Source organism: Glycine soja, chromosome 5, assembly GCF_004193775.1.
Source record: "Glycine soja cultivar W05 chromosome 5, ASM419377v2, whole genome shotgun sequence".
NCBI classification, from domain to species: Eukaryota; Viridiplantae; Streptophyta; class Magnoliopsida; order Fabales; family Fabaceae; genus Glycine; species Glycine soja.
The window spans coordinates 8,262,602-8,289,316 of record NC_041006.1 but is presented as its reverse complement, the minus strand read 5'-3'; the positions used below and the strand labels follow the sequence as shown (position 1 = coordinate 8,289,316).

General features: G+C 35.6%; 1 protein-coding gene across 1 annotated transcript; it reads right to left on the bottom strand.

The window, feature by feature from the left end:
• Positions 1-13,910: 13,910 nt before the first annotated feature.
• On the bottom strand, positions 13,911-15,370 carry LOC114411104. Its single transcript, XM_028374866.1, has 2 exons — positions 14,850-15,370; positions 13,911-14,751 (listed from the first exon to the last, which is right to left on the bottom strand). Exons 1-2 carry the CDS (start codon positions 15,368-15,370, stop codon positions 13,911-13,913), a joined length of 1,362 nt encoding a protein of 453 aa, XP_028230667.1.
• Between the last annotated feature and the right edge of the window lie 11,345 nt (positions 15,371-26,715).

Genomic DNA, 26,715 nt, shown 5'->3' with positions numbered 1-26,715 from the left:
GAACATCACTCTAAATTTAACAGTGAAAAATTGTTACTTTACATTGAACACTTGAAGATGTACAAATGGTTTATTACAAACAGCTACTAATTATATAATTCCTAACTGTGGGTTCAACCCACCGAGGTGCACCTTGATTAGACATGCCTTCCAAAGAACTGGTTATTGTCTTCATTGCACTATTAAAAAAAATAAAAAAAATAACATATATATATATATATATATATATATATATATATATATATATATGAAACCATTTTTGCTGTATATGTAACAACAATTACCTCCACAAACCATGATTTGTATATTTGAATAGAACCTATTAATTGCGGCTTTGATGTTAATATCAACCTTCTTCCTCAGAGAACAAAACCAAATGACTGTGTTTTCCATTGGACATAGAACAAATAGTTGCCAATGTGCCCTGAATTTCACAATTATATTTAGGTAATTCTACAACAACAACAAAAATGACTTAAATGAGAAGAACAATTGAACTTACTGATGCAAGTAAGCTCCTAAATACAACAGCCTTTGTGATTCCTTGACCCATGTTTCAATGTATTGTTGGCATTGTTGACGTCTGTCCTTAACATTTTGTATAGATTGAGGCTCCAACAAACCATACAGTGACTGATCAGCTTTGCTTCTACCGCATTCATTCATAAAACTTTATGGAAGACAAGTCATGAATATTGTAATTCTTTTACATTTACAAATGATGGTTATCAGGTAATCAAACATCAGATAAGAGGAATGACTTACATGGTCCACAACTGTAGTATAGCTATGTTTAAACACTTGTCACCTGATATTATTTCGGCTACATCTGCATGCGTGATGAAAAATTTTGCCCCAATATCAGGAAGTCCAAATTGCCTTACCTCCCATGGCACTTCCACTGGATTCTGATAGACGTAAAACAATATCTTCATCAACTCTCCCAATGGATCGGAATCACTTGCAACCTCAGCCTCACCAACATGTTCAACTGGCTTCGGCACATTACGGTTTGAATCCTAAATGGTACAACAAAATAAGTATTAAATTTAATCAACAATTAAGTATTACTGGTGTGTATTCAAATGACTTTTAGTAGGGGGATTATTATATTACTTACATCAGATAAAGGTTTGACTAGATGTCTGGGCCATCCAATGAATGTGTTAGGAGCGTCCCTGACATACTAAATCTTTGAAGTAGGTAACGGGACCCTGGCTTCACCATCGTAGACAGTGTCAACACACACCCTCAGTACATCATCTCCGTAAGCAACAGTGTGTATCGTGCCGCCTACTCCAAACACCTTTCCCAAGGCCACCACCTGTGTACTATCACCACATGGGATGTATAAGCCCATAATACATCCATAAAGTGTAGATCGCTCCTTAGCAACGACATTATTAGCGGCTTCAGCACAACTCTCTTTGGTGCTAACACGTGTAACCAATACGTCAGGGTTAGACGGTCTTCCAGGAGCTAACTGCTGCGTTTGCATTTGGGATAACTCACTCTTGATCGCCTCCAACTCCATTTTCATCTTGTCCATACGTTCTCTGTTTTCGTCTTCTACGTCTTTCTTCACCTCTTGCTTAATACTTCCTATGATTTCAACCAATCTTTCGGCGGTGATTGCAGGCGAAGAACTGTTGGACGCACTGGCATGATGTCCAAAGTAGCTGGATATGGTCACACCATGACCACCAACACGAACACGACCAGGATGCTCTGGACGGCCAATGGCAGTGTTCAAAATGTCTTCACAACCATGCAGGACAAAAGTACCCTGTGTAGTTTGTTCCTGTAACTCATCCTGTATGAGTACAAATAAGCTCGTAAGTATGATTACAAATTACAATTTATAATTGTGTCATATATTAGACTTACAATTTTGTCTGCGATTTCTTGAGCTGCTGTAGATGTCATTTGCCCAAATTTGTTTGTTATAGCCTTCTTCCACTTCTCATGTCTTGCAATAGGGGATGAAGGGTCGACGACCATATATGCATTTTCAGTACCCTCACCTTCATTCAATCTTGACTTTATTTTCTAAGCCGTCAATTTTTTTTCAAGCATGCCATACCCTCCACGAGACAGTACGTGGGGAGAGTCATTGAATTTTTTAATTTCCTGTGCTTTTTTGCGTATTCCCTGCCAGCATTTTCAAATACAAGTGAATAATTAATGACTATAACAACTAAATTACGTAACTGAAATGTTGTGTAAAATCAATTAAATTAAAACCTTCCAAGTAGGGGTTTGTCGTGTCTTTGAAAATTCTTCCCTTGTTTTTCGATCAATACCATACTTAGCAGATGGATCCTTCTTTTGTTCATCGTCTTTCTCTGCATATACATATCTGGTGGTTAGGGAGGACTTAAATTGCCTCTATTTGGTTCCCACCATGGACATCACCTTCTTCTTCGCAGTTAAACCTTTAGGGATGTCAAATTTGGCCTAAAATAATAAATAGTTTTCAATCAGTTATTGCATAGACCATATTTACTGAGTAATCAAATATAACCAAAAGTAAACTCGTTACCAATTTAGTGTACTTACCAAAATGTCATCCCATACAAGGACTTTTAGAGTTTCTGGGACATCTTTCCAAGTAGAATGAACGATAGGGATTTTCTCCTGCGCCACTACCCCCAGATAACTATGAAATTTTTCTTTCTCAGGGCCAGATCCTCTACCAGTAGAAGGGTTAACATGGACAGTTGGTCGTTGGTGATCTAAGCTTCTGGCAGTCAACCTTCGCAGCCTGGTAGTCTGTCTAGTTTTCCTTTTTGTGCTTGCGCTAGGAGAATCGGGTGGTTGAGGGGACCTGGGGGGGTGTTGCCATCGCTGCATAGAAACAGAAAAACAAATTAACCCAACTAAATTACCACAGCATACAAGTATGAAATACTAATGAAATACAGATAATAGGAAATTGAAAATGACAATGGACAAGGTAAACAAAATGGTGTAATATACCACATTCAAGTAGACGTATTTTCCCATAAACCTTCATCATGATCGATACGATTTGCATATACATCCTCCTCCTCATTTTCATAATTTACGGTAGGCATTTCTGTGGAGAAGGTCGGCATGTCGTTAACATAAAGGGTTGAAGCATCAATATTGAGAGGGATACCACTTGTTTTCCCCTGAAGAACAATTGACCATCTTGAGTCACTGGGATCTTCAACATAAAAAACCTGTCTTGCTTGTCCCGCCAGGATGAATGGCTCGTCCTTATAACCAACCTTTTGAAGGTCAACCAAACTAAACCCCATTTTGTCTTGCCGGACACCCGCATTTCCATTTACCCATTGGCACTTGAAAACAGGCACTCTAAATTGACCATAATCAAGCTCCCAGATTTCCTTGATTAGTCCATAATAAGGCATGGACGCTCGAATAGGATGGTTATCTAATGCACTACTAAAGTGGTCCGATTGAGCATCAATGGTCACTCCACTGTTTTGCACAACACTGTTATCATCCTGTGATTTTGTCTAGAATGAATAATTGTTGATATCATACCCCTTCCAAGTGAGGACATTCAGATTATGCCTAACAGCTAACAATGCCAATGTCTTAGAAGCAGTGTCGCTACCAAATATTGTTTTTCTAAACCAATTAATGAAACTCCTATTGTGCTCCTGCAACACCCGCATCATATTCATGTTTGGGTGACAAGTTGCAACATATTCTTTGTGAGCATCTAAGTATGGTATGACTCCAGCCATGTTGTTGTGTACATATAAATGCGCTTGTGAGACCTGCGGTCGATGTTAGACAAGTGGCCTCAGATATCTTAAGAAGGAGGGGTTGAATTAAGATATCCCAAATTACTTTCCCCAATTAAAAATTTATTTCACTTTCTTTTCAAGTTATAGATTCCCTTAACAATGAACTTCTTAAATATTAATTCAAATAAAAAAATTTGAATATGAATGTAAAGCAATAATAAACAAAGTAGATTAAGGGAAGAGAAAGTGCAAACTCAGATTTATACTGGTTCGGCCACACCCTTGTGCCTACGTCCAGTCCCCAAGCAACCCGCTTGAGAGTTCCACTATCTTGTAAATTCCTTTTACAAGTTCTAACCACACAAGGACAATCCTTCCTTTGTGTTTAGAATTCCTTTACAACAAGAGACCCACAGTCTCTTAATCCCTTAGAGAATGAGTAGAAGAAGAAGAATGAATCTCTCTAGAAAGAGATAGATTTTACAGATTGAGCGCTCAAATAATTCCTTAATGAATTGCAATTGAATTGGCCAAGGAATTCTTAAGAGGATAAAATTAATTTGCTCTCTGAGAGGATAAACACTTTTTGTTCTGAAAAACTCTGTCAAAATCGTGTCTCAAGTCACACATATATAGGCCTATGATAGCCATTCAATAACCACATGAAAGGATGTGACTGTTGAGAATGTTTTCTGAAAAACTCCTCTGGTAATCGATTACAATAAGTGTGTAATCGATTACACTCTTTAGAATTTGAATTAAAACGTTCAGAAACTGCTGGTAATCGATTACCATATATGTGTAATCGATTACACAGTGCAAATTTTGAATTCAAATTTTAATAGCTGTTGTAAATCAGTTTTGGCCACTGGTAATCGATTACATCCTCTGGTAATCGATTACCAGAGAGTAAATTTGTTGAAAAACACTTTTTTTAACTTAAAATTCTTGGCCAAACCTTTTGCTAATCCAATTGGAATTCCCTTCCATTTTAATATCCTTTCTAAGACTCTATAGACTGTCTTGATCATCCATCTTGATTATCTCTAATTGCTTTGTCTTGAGTAAATCTTTGAGAAGCATATGATTCATGTAATCCTTTGGCATCATCAAAACATTCATCTTGATCCTTTATTCTACAATCTCCCATTTTTTGATGATGACAATACCTGAAATCAAGACAAGCTATATGCAAGATGATAGCACGTTCACACAACCCTTACTCCCCCTATCTTTTGGCATGTATGCCTAACTTTTCTTAACGATAAATTTCTAAATTTCTAATTGATTTCAAACCCATGTTCTCTCCCAAGTTCTCTCCCCCTTTGGCAACATCAAAAAGAACTAGAGCAAGGCAATCAATATCCAAACATTAACACAATAAATATCCAAACAAAGCCAACCATTAAACCAAAATAAATCCATACATTGTCATAATCAACAAAAGCAATGTCTAGAAATATAATTATAGTGCAAGATTACGATAACTAGAGCAATAAAAAGCCAAATACACGGCGATAAAACAGAGTACTAATAATACTTAACCACTAATAATACTTAGTCTTAATAATAACATATAAGCTAAGAGGATGATGGAGGCGGTGGTGGTGGATCAAAGCAAGTACGGATGAAGGAGACATCTTCTTCAACTTTGGTGATCCTTGATTCCATGGCATCAAACCGCATGTCGACTTGCAATTCCATAGTATCAAACTTGTCACCAACAAAAGTCTGAAGACCATCGAACTTTTCCAAAAGCTTTCGAAGAAGAGAGGAATTATCTTCAACTGGTAGGTTGCCTTCATCATCAGCGGGTGGAGCACCCTTTTTGACCCAAGAGCCATCATGCTCTTTGCGGTAACCAAAAGAAGCAATCACAACAGCACCAATTAAAAAGGATCTCTTGATTGGAACGTAAGGTTCAGAATCAAGAGGAATTTGAAAATGGCGGAAAAAGAGAGTGACAAGCTGTGGATATGGTAGTGGAGCATTTAATCGCAATGCCTTATGCATGCGATATCTGACTAAGTGTGCCCAGTCAAGTTGACGCCCTGTATGAAAGGCCCACATGATAATTAGATCTTCCTCAGAAACCTGGGCAAGGTTGGAAGACCGTGGAAGCAAAATACGCACAATTAAATAGTGAAAGATGCGGCTTTCAAAAGCCAATGACCCGACAAGAAGACGTCCAGTCATATCCGCATTATTGGTGCAAACCAACTGGCGGGCATCATGGGCAGAGAAATCAAATTTCCAGTCGTCATTCAGTGTACCTTCAAATGGTACACCGTCACTGGGTAATTTGGTTAAGTCATGGAAAAGGGATTGGTGAATGACCATTTTTATCCCAAAAATTTCAGAAATCAGAGTGCTGTCCTGAATTTCAAGATTACAATAAAAAGCTTTAACCAATTCAGGATAAATAGGCAATTGTAATGACATAAAAGGTAGAAGACCTAAGTTCTGAAAGGCTTGAATGCAATCAAAGGTTTCAGCAGAAAAGAATTCCATATCAATAAACTTAGGGTCGATAATGGAACGAGATGAGAAAAGATTGGAGTACCGTTTCTGATGTTCGTCGGAAAAAAACACTGGGGAAGAGGACAATGAGGGTGGAATTGGTGCTGTGGATGCGCTAGTGGCTCCAGAACGATGAGCTCTTGAAGCCGAAGCGGAGGCGGAAGAACCCTTTCGTTTCTTTGACGATTCTGCCATTTGAGGGAGTTTTTGTAGATTTTAATCGGTGAAATCAAAAGAAAAATGAAAAAGAAGAAGATTGCACTTTACGGGAGTCGATTTGATGAAGAAATGAGTGAGATAGGAAGGTTTGGAGGTTTGGGAATGGAGGTACGGCGCAAGGAGGAAGGGGCTGCGCAGGAGATTTCTGAAAATGTGATATTTATAGAGCAAGACGCGTGGTAATCGATTACAGGAGGAGGCAGCCTACTGGTAATCGATTACATGAATACTGTAATCGATTACAGGCCATCTATTCTAGTGTAATCGATTACACTAAATGGTAATCGATTACCAGAACCTATCCTAGGCTAGTTTCTTAAGAGAATATCTATGTTTATGCTAAAATACATCCTATATGATTAATTTTCACTACTAATACACTAAATTCAATCATTCAATTATTATATACACAAGAAATCATAAATTATATCATAAAAACAAGAATTCAAACAAGATCAAACAAAAAAATTAATCTACAAACAATAAATAAGAGTAAATCAATCAATCAATCAACCAAACAATCCCTATTTTTCTAAATCTCTTACATCTAAGAGACCTAATTCTCTTCTAATAGAGAAGAACACTTCCTTGGGGAGAGGTTTTGTGAAAATATCAGCAAGTTGATTCTTAGTATCAACAAACTCTAATACAAAATCTCCCTTTAGGACATGATCTCTAAGAAAGTGGTGTCTAATCTCTATATGTTTAGTTCTAGAGTGTTGAACTGGGTTTTTGGATAGATTTATGGCACTAGTGTTATCACACCTAATAGGTATACGATCAAGAAGGATACCATAGTCAGATAATTGTTGCTTCATCCATAACAACTGCCGGCAGAAATATATTCCGCTTCAGCAGTGGACAAAGCAACACTATTTTGTTTCTTACTATGCCATGAGACAAGAGCGGATCCAATGAATTGACAAGTTCCACTTGTGCTTTTTCTATCAGTTTTAGATCCGGCAAAGTCAGAATCAGAATATCCTATTAAGTTACATGTTGAGTTCTTAGGATACCATAATCCTAAATTTATTGTACCTAATAGATATCTCATGATTCTCTTAACTGCACTCAAATGTGATTTTTTGGGGTTGGATTGAAACCTAGCACACATGCATACACTAAACATAATATCAGGCCTACTAGCAGATAAATAGAGAAGAGATCCGATCATACCTCGATACTGTTTCATGTCTATAGATTGACCAGATTCATCTTTATCTAACTAACAACTAGTGCTCATAGGTGTGAACATGTGTTTTGCACTATCCATCCCAAATCTTTTGATCAATTCCTTGCAATACTTGGATTGATTGATGAATATGCCTTCTTGAGTTTGCTTGATTTGTAATCCCAGAAAGTACTTTAGTTCTCCCATCATTGACATTTCACATTCACTTTGCATATCAAGGGAAAACTCCTTGCACAATGAATCATTAGTGGATCCAAAAATTATATCATCAACATATATTTGAACCAACAAAATATCATTATGCTTTCTCTTTATGAACAATGTGGTATCCACTTTACCTCTAGAGAATTCTTTTTCTAGAAGAAAATTGCTTAAGCGTTCATACCACGCCCTAGGGGCTTGTTTCAAACCATAAAGAGCCTTTTGTAATTTATAAACATGGTTTGGTTTATCAGGAATTTCAAAACAAGGGGGTTGTTCAACATATACCTCTTCTTGAATTAAGCCATTTAGAAAGGCACTCTTAACATCCATTTGATAAAGTTTAAAATCCATTATGGATGCATATGCCAAAAGCATTCTAATGGCTTCTAATCTTGCAACAGGAGCATATGTTTCTTCATAGTCTATTCCTTCTTCTTGATTGTATCCTTTTGCTACTAACCTGGCTTTATTTCTAATAATTATACCATGTTCATCTAATTTATTTCTAAAAACCCATTTTGTTCCTATAACAGGATAATTTTCAGGTTTTTCTACTAATTTCCTCACATTGTTTCTTTCAAATTGGTTAAGTTCTTCTTGCATGGCAATGATCCAGTTATCATCTACTATGGCTTCTTTTATATTTTTAGGTTCAATCATAGATACAAAAGCCATATTATTGCATAAATCTTTAAGAGAATGTCTAGTTGTTACCCCTTTTGAGATATCACCAATAATGTTATTGAGGGGATGATCTCTTGAAGCTTTCCATTCTCTTGGAAGTTCATCATTGGATTTGACTTCTTCTGGAGGATTTTCATTGTTTCCTTTATCATTTCCTTTGGAATCTTGTTCATCAATATTCATATGTTCTAAAGAATCTGCAATATCATCTAGCATATTCTTTCTTGACAAGATAGCATTAGATTCATCAAAGGTAACATGAATGGATTCCTCAATATTCATAGTTCTTTTATTATATATCCTATATGCTTTGCTTTGTAATGAATATCCAAGAAAAATACCTTCATCAGATTTTGCATCAAATTTTCCTAGATTATCTTTTCCATTATTGAGCACAAAGCATTTGCAACCAAAAACATGTAGATGAGAAATATTAGGTTTTCTACCATTAAATAACTCATATGGGGTTTTCTTTAAAATAGGTCTTATTAAGGCCCTATTCATGATGTAACATGCAGTATTGACTGCTTCAGCCCAAAAATACTTTGGAAGAAAAGTATCATTTAATAAAGTTCTTGCAATTTCTTCCAATGACCTATTTTTCCTCTCAACAACTCCATTTTGTTGAGGGGTTCTTGGTGCAGAAAAATTATTTTCAATACCATGTTCATCACAAAATAATTCAAAATCTTTATTTTCAAATTCACCCCCATGATCACTTCTAATGGATGCAATCTTGAGATTTTTCTTATTTTGTATGATTTTAGCAAGTTTTCTAAATGCTTGGAATGAATCACTTTTATGTGTAATAAATAATGTCCAAGTATATCTAGAGAAATCATGAACTATAACTAGAGCATAGTAATTTCCTCCAAAACTCATGGTTCTAGATGGACCAAATAAATCCATATGCAACAATTGTAAGGGTTGAGTGGTTGAAACAACATTTTTAGGTTTGAATGAGACTCTTGTTTGTTTGCCCTTTTGACATGCATCACATAGTTTATCTTTTTCAAATTTCAATTTAGGCAAACCAACTACTAAATCTTTTGAAATTAATTTATTTAAGTGATCCATGTTTATGTGAGCAATTCTTTTATGCCATAACCATGGATCTTCATCTTTACTAAGAAAGCAATGATTGTTTTCTTGTTTTATGCTTAAGTCTATCATGTAAACATTATTGACTCTATGTCCTATATACTTTATATTAATGTCATGCTTATGTTCTATAAGACATTTCTGAGAATCAAATGATACTAGATAGTCTTTGTCACATAGTTGACTAACGCTAAGCAGTCTATGCTTAAGTCCTTCAACAAGTAGAACATTTTCAATGGAGTTTGAAGAATTTGTACCTATTTTACCCACTCCAAGGATTCTACCTTTGTTGTTGTCACCATATGTTACATGCCCGCTTTTCTTTGGAGAGATATGTGTAAAATTTGATGCATCTCCAGTCATATGTTTTGAGCATCCGCTATCTATGTACCACTTCTTTCTCAAAGATACCTACATAATTAAGTTTTTGACTTAGGTACCCAAATTTTATTGGGTCCTTGTATGTTAGTATAAACTGAGGATCCTTTTGGGAACCATATCATTTTAATGTTACTGTAATTTTTCTTGAAGTAGCAAGTTGATATGCCATGTCCTCTTCTTCCACAGTAAAAACAAGTGATAGAATTAGAATTACATTTTGTGTGGAAGTGGAAAAGTTTTTATGAAACTTTTGTTGTTTATCAGATTTATACCCTAGTCCATTTTTATTGGACACATATCTTTGTTTACTTAATATAACATCTAAATTATTTTTACTATATGAAAATTTTGCAAGTGAATTCTTCAACTCTTTAATTTCTTTTACATATTTATCACAACAACTACAAGAATCTGATATTTTCTTGTCAGAAATAGTGGAGATATTAACTTTTTCATTTGTTTTAGAAATTGAGACTTCATTTCTAAGAAGATCTAATTCTTTGTTTAATTTCGAAATCTCATTTTCTAAATTTGAAATTGTTTTCTTTGAAGATGAAACTAATTTTGCAAGTTTAATTGACTCTTTATGCAGATCAGCAAATGCATCTTGCAATTCATCAAAAGAAATAGATAAGTTATTCGAAGATGTTACCTCTTCATCACTTTCGTAACTTTTAGCCATAAGGCAGAGATTTATCTCTTCATTTTCAGAATCTTCAAAGGATTCCATATCATTTTCATCCCATGTGATGTATGCTTTCTTCAGTTTCTTTTCACTATGATTTTTCTTTTCAGATTTTTCCATCTTTTTCTTGAAGATGGGACAATCAACCCTCAGATGTCCAGGTTGATTGCATTCAAAGCATTTTAGAGTAGAGGATGAATTTTCTGTCCTTCTCTTTGATTTAAAATTGGGTCGCCTCTGATTTCCTCTTATTTTAAGAAACTTGTTGAATCTTCTTACAAAAAGACTTAGATCATCATCATCATCTGGATCATTATCCTGATCACTTTCTTCTTGAATTGAAGATGATGCTTTAAGAGCAATTCCTTTCTTTTTCTTGTCATTTTCTTCATGTTGGTGTAATCTCAATAATTCCATCTCGTGTTCCTGCAACTTTCCAAATAGAGTGGCAAGGGACATGTTAGATAAATCTCTTGATTCAGAAATGGCCGTTACTTTGGGTTGTCATTCTCTACTTAAACATCTTAACACCTTGTTTATGAGATCCTCATTTTGAAATTCTTTTCCTAAGGCTGCTAGATGATTTACTATATGTGTAAATCTATTTTGCATGCTTTGAATATTTTCATTTGCATTCATTCTAAATAATTCATACTCATGAGTTAGTGCATTTATCCTAGATCTTTTAACATTTGTAGTTCCTTCATGTGTTAATCGAAGAGTGTCCCACATTTCCTTAGCACTCTTACAATTTGAAACCCTGAAATATTCATCCATTCCCAGGGCAGATGTTATTATATTTTTGGCTTTTAAGTTGTATTGTACTCGTTTTCTATCCTCTTTAGACCATCTATCTCTAGGTTTTTCTATAGTTATGCTTTCACTTGATGAACTACCATCTATTGAAACTCTTTCCACTGTGGTGGGTATATAAGGCCCTATTTCTATGGCTTCCCAAATATTTAGATCTATTGCCTCAATAAAAATTTGCATTCGGGTTTTCCAGTAATGGTAACCCTCTCCATTAAAGATTGGAGGTCTATTGATAGAATTCCCTTCTGGAAATAAGGAGTTTGCTGAGGCCATCTTTTTTTCTTGAAGCTTCTAAACTTTATACAAGAATGAAGCTCTGATACCACTTGTTAGACAAGTGGCCTCAGATATCTTAAGAAGGGGGGGTTGAATTAAGATATCCCAAATTACTTTCCCCAATTAAAAATTTATTTCACTTTCTTTTCAAGTTATAGATTCCCTTAACAATGAACTTCTTAAATATTAATTCAAATAAAACAATTTGAATATGAATGTAAAGCAATAATAAACAAAGTAGATTAAGGGAAGAGAAAGTGCAAACTCGGATTTATACTGGTTCGGCCACACCCTTGTGCCTACGTCCAGTCCCCAAGCAACCCGCTTGAGAGTTCCACTATCTTGTAAATTCCTTTTACAAGTTCTAACCACACAAGGACAATCCTTCCTTTGTGTTTAGAATTCCTTTACAACAAGAGACCCACAGTCTCTTAATCCCTTAGAGAATGAGTAGAAGAAGAAGAATGAATCTCTCTAGAAAGAGATAGATTTTACAGATTGAGCGCTCAAATAATTCCTTAATGAATTGCAATTGAATTGGCCAAGGAATTCTTAAGAGGATAAAATTAATTTGCTCTCTGAGAGGATAAACACTTTTTGTTCTGAAAAACTCTGTCAAAATCGTGTCTCAAGTCACACATATATAGGCCTATGATAGCCATTCAATAACCACATGAAAGGATGTGACTGTTGAGAATGTTTTCTGAAAAACTCCTCTGGTAATCGATTACAATAAGTGTGTAATCGATTACACTCTTTAGAATTTGAATTAAAACGTTCAGAAACTGCTGGTAATCGATTACCATATATGTGTAATCGATTACACAGTGCAAATTTTGAATTCAAATTTTAATAGCTGTTGTAAATCAGTTTTGGCCACTGGTAATCGATTACATCCTCTGGTAATCGATTACCAGAGAGTAAATTTGTTGAAAAACACTTTTTTTAACTTAAAATTCTTGGCCAAACCTTTTGCTAATCCAATTGGAATTCCCTTCCATTTTAATATCCTTTCTAAGACTCTATAGACTGTCTTGATCATCCATCTTGATTATCTCTAATTGCTTTGTCTTGAGTAAATCTTTGAGAAGCATATGATTCATGTAATCCTTTGGCATCATCAAAACATTCATCTTGATCCTTTATTCTACAGTCGATCCATGGTTACAACATTGAATCCTCGTGTACCCCTTCCTTGCTGGGTAGACTCGTGATGGCTTTCAGGAAGACCAACAGGTGAAGCATTTTCAATGTACTCAGAACAAAACTCAATCGCTTCTTCAGCCACGTACCTTTCAACAATGCTTGCTTCTGGGCGATATTGATTCTTCGTATAACCTTTCAATACCTTCATGTACCGCTCAACCGGATACATCCAACGCAGATATACGGGCCCGCACAACCGTATTTCTCGAACTAGATGAACAACCAAGTGAATCATTATGTCAAAAAATGCAAGTGGAAAATACATCTCCAACTGACAAATGATAATGAAAGTCTCATTTTCCAAATCATCCAACTGTTTCGGGTCGATAACTTTGCTGCAGATGGCATTGAAGAAAAAACACAATCGAGTTATTGCAACCCTAACTTTCTCAGGCAATATACCCCGGATGGCCATAGGCAATAATTGTTGCATTAAAACATGACAATCATGAGACTTCAACCCAACCAATTTCCTATCACTCACAGATACAAGGCTCTTGATATTTGAAGAGTATCCTTGTGGGACTTTGACATTTTTCAGACAATGACAAAAGCTTTTTTTCTCAGTCGTTGACATCGTATGAGATGCTAGCGACAAATAAGTTCGAAGACCTTTTGACACTGGGTGCAACTGTTGTCGTATGCCCATCTCTACTAAATCTTGATGACATTTCAAACCATCTTTTGTTTTGCCTTTAATGTTTAGCAGCGTGCCAACTAGACTATCACAAACATTTTTCTCAACATGCATAACATCTAAACAATGTCTCACATCTAAATGACACCAGTAAGGCAGATCAAAGAATATAGACTTTTTCTTCCAAATGTGGTTGTGCGACCCATATTTTTGTTGTGTCTTCCCATATACAATGATGATGTTCTTCACCTAATCAAGAACTTCATGACCTGACAAAGGAATCAGTGCGCTATCAGACTCAGATGTCCCATTAAATGCTTTCTTCATGTGCCTATATGGGTGAAAAGGTTTTAAAAATCTTCGATGTCTTGTATACACTGTCTTTTTGCCATGCTTTAATTGGATGTAACTTGTGTCTTTCTCACATATGGGACATGTGTGGTGGCCTTTAACACTATATCCACTCAAATTCCCATATGCTGGAAAGTCATTAATGGTGCAAAATATCATAGCATGCAATCTGAAGGTCTCATTAGCATTCCCATCATACACATCAACCCCTTCTACCCACCACAGTTTTCTGAGGTCTTCAATCAAGGGCTCAAGATACACATCAATGTCATTTCTTGGTTGTCTCGAACCGGCTATCATCATAGACATCATTATGTACTTCCGCTTGATGCACAACCAAGGAGGGAGGTTGTAAATGATCAACAAAATAGGCCACAAACTATGATTGGAACTTAAGTTTCCAAATGGATTCATTCCATCTGAAGCGAGAGCAACCCTTAGGTTTCTGGCATCTTGGGCAAACTCTGGATACAACTGATCAATTGTCTTCCATTGAGGAGAATCAGCAGGATGACGGAGCAAACCATCTTTGATCCTGCCATCAGCATGCCATGTTAGGTTTTTTGCGTCTTCTACATTAGCCAACAATTGCTTAAACCTTGGTATTACTGGAAGGTACCAACACACTTTTGATGGTCGATCTTTGTATGTCGTTGCATCTGCAGTGCATTCGTCAGAATTTACTTTGTAGCGTGAGACCCCACATGTAGGGCAGTTGCGCAAATCAGCAAATGCATGTCTATACAAAACACAATCATTAGGGCAAGCATGTATTTTTGGTATTCCATACCAACAGGACATAAAATCTTCTTTGCCTCGTAATGAGTCTTCGGTAACGTGTTATCTTCAGGAAGCATACTCTTCAATAACAACAGTAATTCGTTGAAGCTTTTGTCACTCCACCCAAATCTTGCTTTCAAATTCACCAAAGCTAACACCCTTGACAATCGTGTGCACTTAGTGCATCCTATGTACAATGGTTTCTTCGAATCGTTATTTAACTTTTCATAATACGGTGCATGTGCTTGCCTAAAACCCTCTTGTCCAAGATCGTGCAGCATGTCTTCTATATGATCATCGACTTGTTCATTAACTGGACCAGTCGAAGGGGTTGATGACATTTGTGGTAACTCACTATGCCATATCCATTTTGTGTAACTAGGACAGTTACCATCACAGATAAGGTGTGTTCTAATGTCATCCAAAGATTGTTGTCGCCCATTCAAACATTTAACACATGGACAGAAGTATACTCCAGTAATGTCTGGTGCCTTTTCTTTGGCAAATTTTAAGAAAGCTTCAACCCCATTGTCGTACTCTTCAGTTATGCGTGGTTTTATCATCCAACTTCGATCCATCTTTGTTGTAGTGTCAGACGACGTACATTATCTGATATGCATGCAAACTTTTTTTTCGTAAAAAGGTTTGACCTTACCCCATTCAGGAAGACATATTTTTACTTTATTCAAACAAACAAGTTAACAAGGTTATGTTAGATTTAACTAAATTTCGGCATCATTTCGTTTTGGTCTCCAAGTACACGACATGAAAGCGGTGACACCAATTCACCCCAATCATGTATGCACCCGAAGAACAAAGCAAGATGCAGTGTCCAAAATTTAGTTAAAAATAACACAACATAGTTAACTTATAAGTTTGAATGAAGTAAAAATAATTAGTGTAACATCCCATTTTTTTTGTATATAAAATTTTAGAGAATAATGATGTTTTATAATTAAATAAATAAATAAAAATGGTTATAATAAAATAATGGTTTGAGAGAAAATAAGAAGGTTATTTTATTATTCATTTGATGGAGAATAAAATAGAGTTTCTTTTTTTTATAAAATAATAAAAATAAATAAATAAAGTAAATAATAGGTCGTGAATACCCCTATTTATAAATAGCGACATGCTAGGTCAGTTTTCAGACTGACTTCTCAGCCTCCTCTGCCTACCAATTTCGTTTTTTCTCTCTTCCTCTACCAAAATCCTCTCTTTTTCCCGTAGGCCATCAAACCTGTCTCAGAAAAATGACGATCTCGGACTCATTCACCGTTGGATCTTCATGAAATATAAACATCATGTTTTCAACCCATTTCCGAGTATTCTCACCGTTGGGAATTCCGATATCACGTCTGAGCTAAGAGAAATACCCCTCGCATTGTAGCATTTTTCTTTCCCGTAGAAATCCAGAGCTGTCTTGGTAAAACTATCATTCCGGTTTCGTTAACCGTTGGATTGTCGTAAATTTTGGATATGTTGTTCGAAATTCAGTTTTGCACGCTTTGACCGTTGGGATTTTCGAGATATTATTTGTGGAGGGAGAAAAAGGAATCGCATGAAGATAGTCCAAATTGAGACTTTAATCCTTTCTCCGTTTCTCTCACGTTTGGGAACTCTATCGGAGCAGTCGGAGGAAAAACTGGAGGAATCTTAGGGAACCGCTAGAGATGACGCTGTCGATGTGGAAAGACACGTGAGTCCGCTTAGAGGTAAGGGATGAGTTATTCACAGTTGGGGATTAGTGAGAACATGTGTAGGGATCCTTAGAGGATTAAATTGGGGTTTTATTTTGGGATGTTAGTTAAATTGCAAATTTTCCTTTATGATTATAAATAAAATATTGATGTCCTAATGAAAATTGCTTGATAAATTGTGCTCTTGATATTTGTATATTTCGACCTATGATTTTGATATAATTGTGTAATATTAATTGAGGGATTTTAGTCATCATGTTGTGATAGTCTTTTATATAAATTGTTATATTGAGGATATGAAATGATGATTCAAATTGTGAGTATGTGATGAATTGTAGAATAACATGTTGCTTTGAGATTATAATATTGTTATTGAGATTGAGTATAAGTGTAAAGTTGAACATGTGTTAATTTGTGAGATACGTGTAAACATGTGATGGTGGATTGTGACACTATGAGATGTGAAATTGTGAATGAGTTCTAGTTGTGGATAAGTGTGTAGTTAACACTTGATGTGAAATTACTTGTGTTGTAAGCTATGAATTGTACAATAACCCGACCAGCGTTATCTTGAGAAAAGCGTTGATGTGCAGTGTTAAAGAGAAAATGTATGTTTCCTATTTAGGAACCAGTGTTAAATCGTAGCGCAATTGTATTGAACGTGTTTAAAACACGAGTGTAAGGTCGTGGGTATTGTATAATTCATGAGTAGTGTCTGCATGCAAAAATTATTTTAGGGGTTGGACCTGAATCAGGAGGGAGAAGCCCTGACGGACTCTTCGGAGTGTAGGCCTTGGGGGTCACCGGGTTTGAGTGCTCCTTTAAGCCTATGCTGATCCCATATGGTTGGAGCATTCTCGCAAAACATTGTGACCTTGACTGGTCTCCCTATGATCTTACTTAGTGAGAGTGACCTGACAAACCCATGGTGTGGTGTGTCTTGTTATGTACTCATAAGCGTCCCAGGGTGGTTTTTCACTGACATGGTACCACATTGCATATAGGATTGAGTCTTAGCATAACTGTTGCATATGCTTGCTAATTGATGTGTTATTATATCTTGATCGAAGTATGGGATTCTTGTGTAATGTGATTGATGATTGAAAAGTGAATTTTGAATGACGAAGTGGTGAATTTACGTGAGCTATGTTTAAGCAAGTGGTATCTCATTTATATAATATGTATATTTAATTGTCTTGTTTCTCTATTAGCTAGGAATGTGATAACTCACTCCCTGTGTGTTGTTGTGTTTGGATCATGTGATGATCTTGAACTTGTGTTCGGGGGAGCAGATGAATAGGTAGATGACTATGAAGAACCTCATGCTAGCGGACACGGAAACACAACGCTCTGATAGGATGTGACATTAGGATATAGGTTCTATATTAATTGTATGAAGCTTAGACGACCTTGTTTGAGTCGAAAATACTTTATTATTTATTTGGACAAGTTTGAATATGATGTAGAAGAAAATGAATGTGAGCCTTTTTCCCCTTTGAAAGACTTGTAAAAAAATGTTTTAAAAATACTTTTAATTAATATTTGAATTTTTTTCCTTATTAGTATATATGTGAGGGGTAGAGGGTGTCACAATTAGTCTTCCCAAACTGTCCAAACGGACAATTCAAAATTCAATTCAACAATTAATCCAAACTGTCCATATTAATCGTTGTATTGAACCTCAAACATGGAACTATGACTTGCTCAATGATGTACAATGTAATAGTACATAATAGTTACATGTGAACCAACAATATAATAAATAACAACATAAGTGAGACAATGACATGCATACCTCGAAATACGCTACTATGAAAAACTTAGATTGCGGTGACGCTGGAGATCAATAGATGGTTGTAACTGCAGTTCAGCAACAACTACTTTATTTGTATCTTAAACAGCTGGCGCAAGATTTAAAAATACTACCTACACACAATGAGAATTCATTAACACCACAGTAGGATTAGAGTAATCACACCAAAGCGGCGATTTGTGTGTGTAATCATACACTAAAGAAGACAATTGTAACAAGTAACATGTAAGAATATTTTTATTTAAATTAGGTGGAGACATATGTCATAATGTGGCTGGAGACAACCATGCCTAAGGGATAGTGTTGCACTTTGATAGAGTGGCTGCCACACCACTTATCACACTTTAAATGACATCATTATGTGTAATGTTGTCAAAATTATGAGTAACATCATAAAATATTTTAAACCATACTAGGACTTTAAATTTGCTAAGTTAGTATTATCATGACATTGTTATTAGATACAATGTATGTCACAACTTGTAGTACTTAAAATTTGCTAAAAATACAAGCAATTTAATGTGTAAAATGAAAACAGAAAAATTCAGCCAACATCTCTATCAACATGTATGCCAGAGGTACTGAAGGCGTAATAATTTGTTTTCTTGTGGTTTTGGTTCCAAATCAGATTCTAAATAAGAACCAAATCCAGGCCACACACATGGTATAAGTAGCTACTTGTAAGTTATATTTGTATCCATTGCTACTTCTAAGTTAAACATAATCCAGGCCATATGAATGTAACTCCTCTTGATTGAGAAAAAATAGTGGAGTTCTAACTATACTGTACTAAGAGAAGATATAGTACAAGTGAAGGATGGTCTACAGCAAGCACCAATAGTTCATGTGGGAGCTGAAACTAAAACAACCACTGGTATATGATCCTTCGAAAACCACATCCTAAAGCTGGAATAGCTTATTTTATGTTATCCAAAAATATAACTGAATATAAAGCATTGTCAATGACTCCGCTGAGCCATTTCATTCAACCTAGTTGGAAACCCCAGTTAGAGGAAACCAAAACCACATAGCCACCATTTCTGCAGTTATGAGTGCTTTTGGAACACTCCAAATAAATGGGAAAATGGACAAACCAAGGAATGCCAACAATGGATCAGCTGCTAATATGGACTAATGGTAAGATAATACCATACTGATTCACAATCCCGATGCTTGGATTGAAGATTATATTAATATATAATTTTTTTCCTAAAAACTAAAGCTCAAATAAATTCAAACTTCAGCAAAATTGAAACACATGGAACAAAATGGAAATAATTTGTTTTTATTCTTATTTATTTGGATGAACCACGGTAAAGGCCACAGCTTTGTTTCACAACATTACAAGATTATTATTGCCACTGCAAACTGGAAAATAAAGCATAGTTTCTCTTATTCAGGCAAACTACAAGGACTTCTAAAGAAAAAAATAGAGATGACACCACCAAAATTTTAACACAGTCATTGTTAAATTTAAAATCGTGGCACCGAAAATTAAAAACTATATATATAGTTGCTCGAGAGTTTTGGGTAACGAGAGAGCTTTTTCCATGGGAGTCAAACTCCAGATATACAGTATACATAGTATACATCTTTCAGTTTTTAGTCAGCAATTTCCTGAACCATGAGTACATGGTGGTTTCACTAGATGCCAATTTCTTTTAAAAGGGTCGTTGCCATATGTAGCATCAGGCGATGGTGGTTTTGCAGGGGATTTTATTAAACACTTCTCCTTCAATTAGGAAACTCCATTAGTCAAGTATTAATTTCCTGCGATCATGGAAGAAATTAAAATTAGTTGAAAAGTTATAAATACATTTAGCACGTGGTGGTGTTGTACTTGTTTGAGAACATTAGCTTAGTTGTAGTGTGCCAACTAACAGTGGAAGTGGTTGCCCAAACCACGAAAGTCGAAAACCATGACTGTGATCAAAGCCATGATGCCAAGCCGTCTAAATCTACTTCACATCTTGAATTTTTCTTTTTCTTTTTCTTTCCCCTAATACACTCAAACATCTAATTTAGCATGCTTCCTTTAGAATCATATATTGTGTTCTACCAACATCAATCAGGATAAGGATGTGCTTTCGTAAAGACAATTCATACATCAATTTAATATAACAAATATTTTAAACGTTTTCTTAGTTGTTTAAATTAAGTATTATATAAAAATATTATTAGAATATTTTAAAGTTCAATAAAAAAAGGGTTACCAGAATTAATAAATAAAAAATTGACTGAAGGTTACCACTTACCGGAATAATTAAAATAATAAATTATTCACAATTGAACAAAAACATTATTGCAAATATAGAAACATATTAAACAAACACAATACTTTATTTTTAACAAGATTTAAACATGAGCGCATTACCATATATGTGCAAACAATAATAACAATGTTAAAAGAAGTAAATACTAAATCACGTACTTACCAGTATTATTTTTTCCGAATAAGTCATGGCACATTTCATTGATATTGAAAAGACCAAGCTGGCATTATAATCCCGGACAAGTTGTTTATTTTTTTAAAGAAAAAAGAAAGGTACTATTCCAAAATTTCAATCTAAAAAAGAGCACAGCTAGCCCAAGATTGATGCGTTTTATAATCCAAATTGATGGAAGAAAATTCGAGTTACATTACACCATCTCAAAATAAAAATGAATATCGTGTTTTACATGCAGACATGACTACAACCTAGTGATCATCTAACTGCCTAGCATATATGCATCTTCTTTAATTTTATTAAACACTTCTCCTTGAAATTTTTTAATTAACTGCCTAGCATATATACATTTTGAATTAAACGTTTTTTACTTTAACTAAACCTAGTTAAATGTATACTAATTACAAGCGAAGAATAATGCCTACTATATAAGTGGGATGGTGACTTCTTATATGTATCCTGGATACGCCATAAATATGTATTTATAGCTTACAGAACTTATATACACTAAAAATAAATTAAATATCTTACACAACTTAAAATTGAAAAAAAAATGTATTTATAGCAATTAAAATAAAAAAACTAAACTTAGTCACGAACAAAAATGATAAATGGTTAACTTAAATAAAAAATAAATTTAAGCCTATATAATTATAGATAGAAAGATAAGTAGAAAATATAAGAGTGTCAGGACAAAGTGCCTTTTGTGCAGTCCAAACGTTTTTTATTTTGGTACAGAATCAACATATTGACAACACTAACCTTGTGCGTCATGTACAGAATAGCTAGAGTGTACAGAATCAACATATAGAGTTTTCTCAACATGTTATTGGTTTGAGACCTAACCTTGTGTAATTTGATTTTGGTGTTTTACAGGAGGTAATTCCATGATGCTCAAAGATCTAATGGAAGAAAAGCAGTTAAATTTGATCCAGCCACTTTTATCAGTGAGGAGGTTCTCATCAACATTTGCCTCTGAAACAGACCACAAAGGCAAAAGTGACAACTCATTAGCCAGACTTCCACTTCCTCCTGCTTACAAATCAGAGTTAAATTCAGTTCTAGAGAAGAATGCTAGAAATCTTCCTTTTGTGTGGGAGAAGGCACCAGGAAGACCAAAAGATGAAAGCAAATTACAGACACAAGATTTTGAGAAGCCTCCCTTCACTTCAAACTTTCCACTTGGGAGGGTATCAAAAACTAAGCAACAATCACTTGCTAAGACGAGAACTGGAAGCACACTTTCCAACTCTCAAAGTGTTGCATCCTTGGACAAAAAAGCAACAAAACATTCAAAAGGGGAAACTAGGGAGAAAGAAAGTTTTGGTTCAGATGATGGAGATGAGGCCTATGAAGATGCTCGTGACTCACTTTCTAGGACTGAATCATTCTTCATGAGCTGTAGTGTGAGTGGCTAGAGTGGATGGGATGAACAAGAGGTACAACCATTTGAATTTTCTCAAGTGATCACCAGCAAGGTCGCAATTTCATGATTGATAGGTTCTTGCTTGCAGCAAAGGCAATGACATCAAAATCTCCTCAATATGCTTCCAAGAAAGCACATATTGGACAAGAACAACAAAAGCAGAGAAAGAAAGAAGTGAATACAGAAAGTCCATGTCCCATTAACCAGCATAAGCCAAAAGCTTTGCCACATTACACTCAAGATATTGATGGGGGAAGAAAGTGATGATTGCAGTGAATATGAAAACTACACAACTAGAACTTGTGGCCTATTTCCTCAGTTCTGCCTTTTGAATCCAATGCCTAGATTAAGAATGGTGGATAGGGTTCCAGCATATGCAGCTCATGGAATGCAAGCTAAATCAGCTGCTTCTCACATTGGATCTTCAAAAGAGGTATTAATTTGTGTGTCATATTGCTGACTCTAGTTACTTGCTGCACATTATTTGCTTTCTGACTTGTGTTCCCTTGAATCTGAACTAATTTTGCTCTCTACATGGCATACATATTATAGTGTCTATATCTTGTGAGAGTTCTATGAATGGAACTTCTACCTAACAAGTTGGGTCGTTGGATATGCCAGTTGATTTAGTCACATTTTGCTTTCTTCCTTGTCCTCATCAATCGAACACCTTTATTATTAATATTTCATTAGCAAATCTAATTGGTAGATAAATGATTAATTCTATTTTGTTATAATTTAAAGGTTGAAAGACGGCTTTTTCTGGCTTGTCCTATAACATTTTTAATAGTAGTTGGTTGCTACATTATATTGAGCCATGCCAACCATGTATTGCTAAATCTGCTGACCAAGAACCAAACCTGATATACATATTTACTTAGTAGGAACAAAGGGAAAACTTCTCCAAAGAAATGATTAATGAAGAGAAGAAGGAAAAGGAATCCTATTAAAACAAACAGAAAACAGCAGGGAAGAAAAAAAAACAAAATAGGATATTATCAGCAGATGAAAAGTGTTCTTAGTATCTCTAAGCATCTGATATTGAAACCACCTTAGAGTGAAACCAACTGGAAGCAAGAAATGCTCAAACACCAATATACATATTATTTTACGGTTTAGAACCTTACAAATAGTGACAATCACATTGTAGGTGGATCACTAATTCGGATTCTTAGCTAAGTCTGAGCTTTTGATCCATTGTTCTTTCCCTCCAAATCTCTACCACATACTTTCCAAAAACGATTGGAGAGACACACATCATTCTAGTAAACTCACAATTGACATTAAACATATTGAGGATAGAAACTAATTAATGCATTGACACTCATTAAAACCCATCTCTAATGGATACAAAATGATACTCTCCGACACTTCTGGCAATCTGAAGCTCACCCTTTTCTTCACCTTACTACTTTGGCTTCTAGTCAATGGATTAAACCCCATTTTTCTTCACCTTAATTCGTGATAGAATATCTGTCTCATGTTGCACGAGGAGACATTCACGAATATCCTTTCCTCTAAATTACTTGCCCCAACCCAATAACAATAAGAATTTAGAGAACAAGATGAACATCAAAGCTCCACCCTTCACTCTCAAAAACCTAACTTGTGACACAGACAGTGAAGAGCTTCACTATTTTAAGAAATTCATAACTCATAAGACTTTAAACATTAGTCTACATACCACTATTATGAAGTGAGGTTGTCACTTTCAAAGAACCATTTACTGAACAAGCAATGTGCATTCACTTCAAAAAGCTGGAATCCATCATCAGGAACACATATGTAAGCATTCAATAAGCGGGTTTAATGACTTACCTGTACGACGACCTAAGACAGCCTTCGCGGTGCGAGCTCCACTGCTTCAGGGAGACTAAGATTCAGGGGTTTGGGGTTTCACGGCACTGCGGGCTAAAGTGTTTGGGGTTTCACCTAGGGCACTGCGGGCTAGAGTTGAGTTCAAAATGTGAGCGGGTAGCAATCAAGGAGCGCGGGGGGACGAAATATTACTGAAAATACAAAGATGGTCTTAGGCTCTACCCGTCTTTGTATTGTTTGGGCAGTTACTTTCTAAGGCGGTTTTGTGTAACCGCCTTAGAACCCGCGACGTAAATTGCAATATTTGTACCCCGAATTACAAAAATGCCACTGTGCTCTTTTTTAAGACGATCCTTTAGAAACGACGTCATAAAACATAGCTTTTTCTAGTAGTGTGATTTAGGTTGAAAAGTGCTGGAAATGTCTTCTTCTTAGCAAGGTCACCAGAAGCACCAAACACAATAATGGAGAGTGACCTAGTTTTAGGTGCATGTTCTAGATCCCTTGATAGAAGGGACTCATTTCTTGAGCTTTGCCTCCTTTCAACATGCCATGCACTTGATGTCATCCTCTATCAGTACGAAACAAATATAACCCTGTATCTGGCATTAAACAAACAAACAAATTACGTGTAACTAAATATCCCACAATGATATTAATAACAGAGAGTAAATTGATAAACAGTTTATAGATCCAAAGCTTTAATTCCTACAAGGTCCAACTCCTTTATAGTGAGCAGTTCACTCTTAAGGGTAAATTAAGTTATCTCACTCATTAATGAAAAATATCAAAGTGTTGTTAATGTTATGCGTATATGCATAACAAATCATAAACATGTTCAAATATCAGTAATTGATATTCTCGTCGATGACTAAGAGAAGTCAAAGGAGTTCTAAGGTTAGTTTGATGGTTGAAAGGAAAAGTCGTGGTTCCTATCCCTCGCAGGCTAACATTTTTGTATAAAACAACTAAGGAAAGCCAAATACATTCCTACATTCACATCAAACAAAGCATTCCAAAAATAGTGGTTTTGGTAAAAGCTAACCTAGACTCAATCTCAATTAAAGGAAAACAAAATAAATGTCACATAAAATCATCAAGCATGTAAAACAAAATAAATAAATAAATAATAATGAGTATAAGTCAAGAAAACGACATAAGGTAATGAAAAATTACGAAACCGGCATAGAAGTGGCAGTAAGAGTAGGCTAAACCTTGATTGATTTGATAACATGACCACCCTCGATGGATATTTAATTATAATGGAATAGTTCCCTCGTTATCGTTCAATGACTTTCACCAATTAAAATCAATTGTTCAATCGTGAATGGCAACCATATCCACGAATGTTGTTGTCGCAAGTGGAAACTGCAATTTCATTCATGTTCCCCTCCAATTTCTCTTATTTACCTTCATACCCCTCATTTTTATCCATAATTATTAATAAGCACAAACTTTAACGGTTGGAGGGCCTTGCATGTTTGGCTAAGCTTGTCCAAAACCATTTATAGAAAGGAACCAATATTCCCTCTACCTATTGACACTATCAAATGGGATGAAATGTCTCTTTTGCCCCAAAGTAAAGTCCAAATCCCTACACCGCTTGACCCCTCCCCTTTCCTTGTGATTTCCCACATTTTAATATAATCTCCAAAAGCAATAGACCATCTATCCTTTCTCTTTTCAAGGCTAACGAATTTGTTTTTATCTCTAGGAATATGCCTGGAGCAACCACTGTCCAAGAAGCACAACTCTTTCTTCTTGTTGTGGAGCAAACATTCCTGCACCAGAAAGTAATAAGATCTTAGGTATCCATAGTTTCTTGGATCATTGGTTGTTAATTACCTTCCTAAAAGGAATGTTTCTCTTTTTGTAACATTCTGAGGTATGGTGTCCCCATTTGTTATAGTTGGAGCATTTAATTTTGGCCTTCTTATTTTGGCCTACATTATGGAGCCCTAAATACAAGGCCCAAAAATAATGAAACCTTAATCTAATATTTACAAAGATAAGTGGGCTCGTACTTAGCCTATGGGCCCGAAATCTACCCTAAGACTCATATGAACCCTAGGGCCTTCTCTTGCATCTCGGGCCCAATCTACTTGGAGTTTTCTATCCAATACCCTTGCGGGGTAGGATTGCATCATTCCCTCCCCCTTCAAAAGGATTTGACCTCAAATCCCGAGGTTCTTGAAACTCATTAATTCTTTCCTCAACACTTGTAAAAAGAAAAAAAACATATGTATTACTTATATTGGGTATGTTAGAGTACGGTAAGGACTGAAAACCCCTTTCCTGGCCGTCTTCCCATAAGAGAATATAGTTCCTCACCAACTCAATGAGTGGTGCTACAAGTATAGAAAAATATGGGACAAACCTTTTGTAAAAGTTTGTTAAGATATTGAAGCCCCAAATTTCCCTGATACTTGGTGGAGTAGGCCACTCAGGAATGACCTTTATTCTTTTAGGGTCCATGGGAAGCCCTTGATCACTATTTAAAAAGTTAAGGAAAGTAATGGAATAAAACATACTTTTTTCTGTGTTTTCATATTGATTATTCCTACCAAAAAGTATGATAAACCTAAGGTGTCCCATATGAGTACCTAAGTTTGTATTGAAACTAAAGATAAGAACAAACCTACCTAATGGGTCCCTATGTACACACACCATGAAGATGTTGGGTGCACAAGTGATTTTACAAAAGAGGGTTGCACCATTC

Bases quoted from the DNA above. Each gene is read 5' to 3' on its own strand.
- LOC114411104 (XM_028374866.1), bottom strand. From the start codon at position 15,370: ATGGATCGAAGTTGGATGATAAAACCACGCATAACTGAAGAGTACGAC. The intron at 14,752-14,849 runs GTTACCGAAGAC...TGTTTTGTATAG, and splicing joins ATGCTTCCTGAAGATAACAC to ACATGCATTTGCTGATTTGC.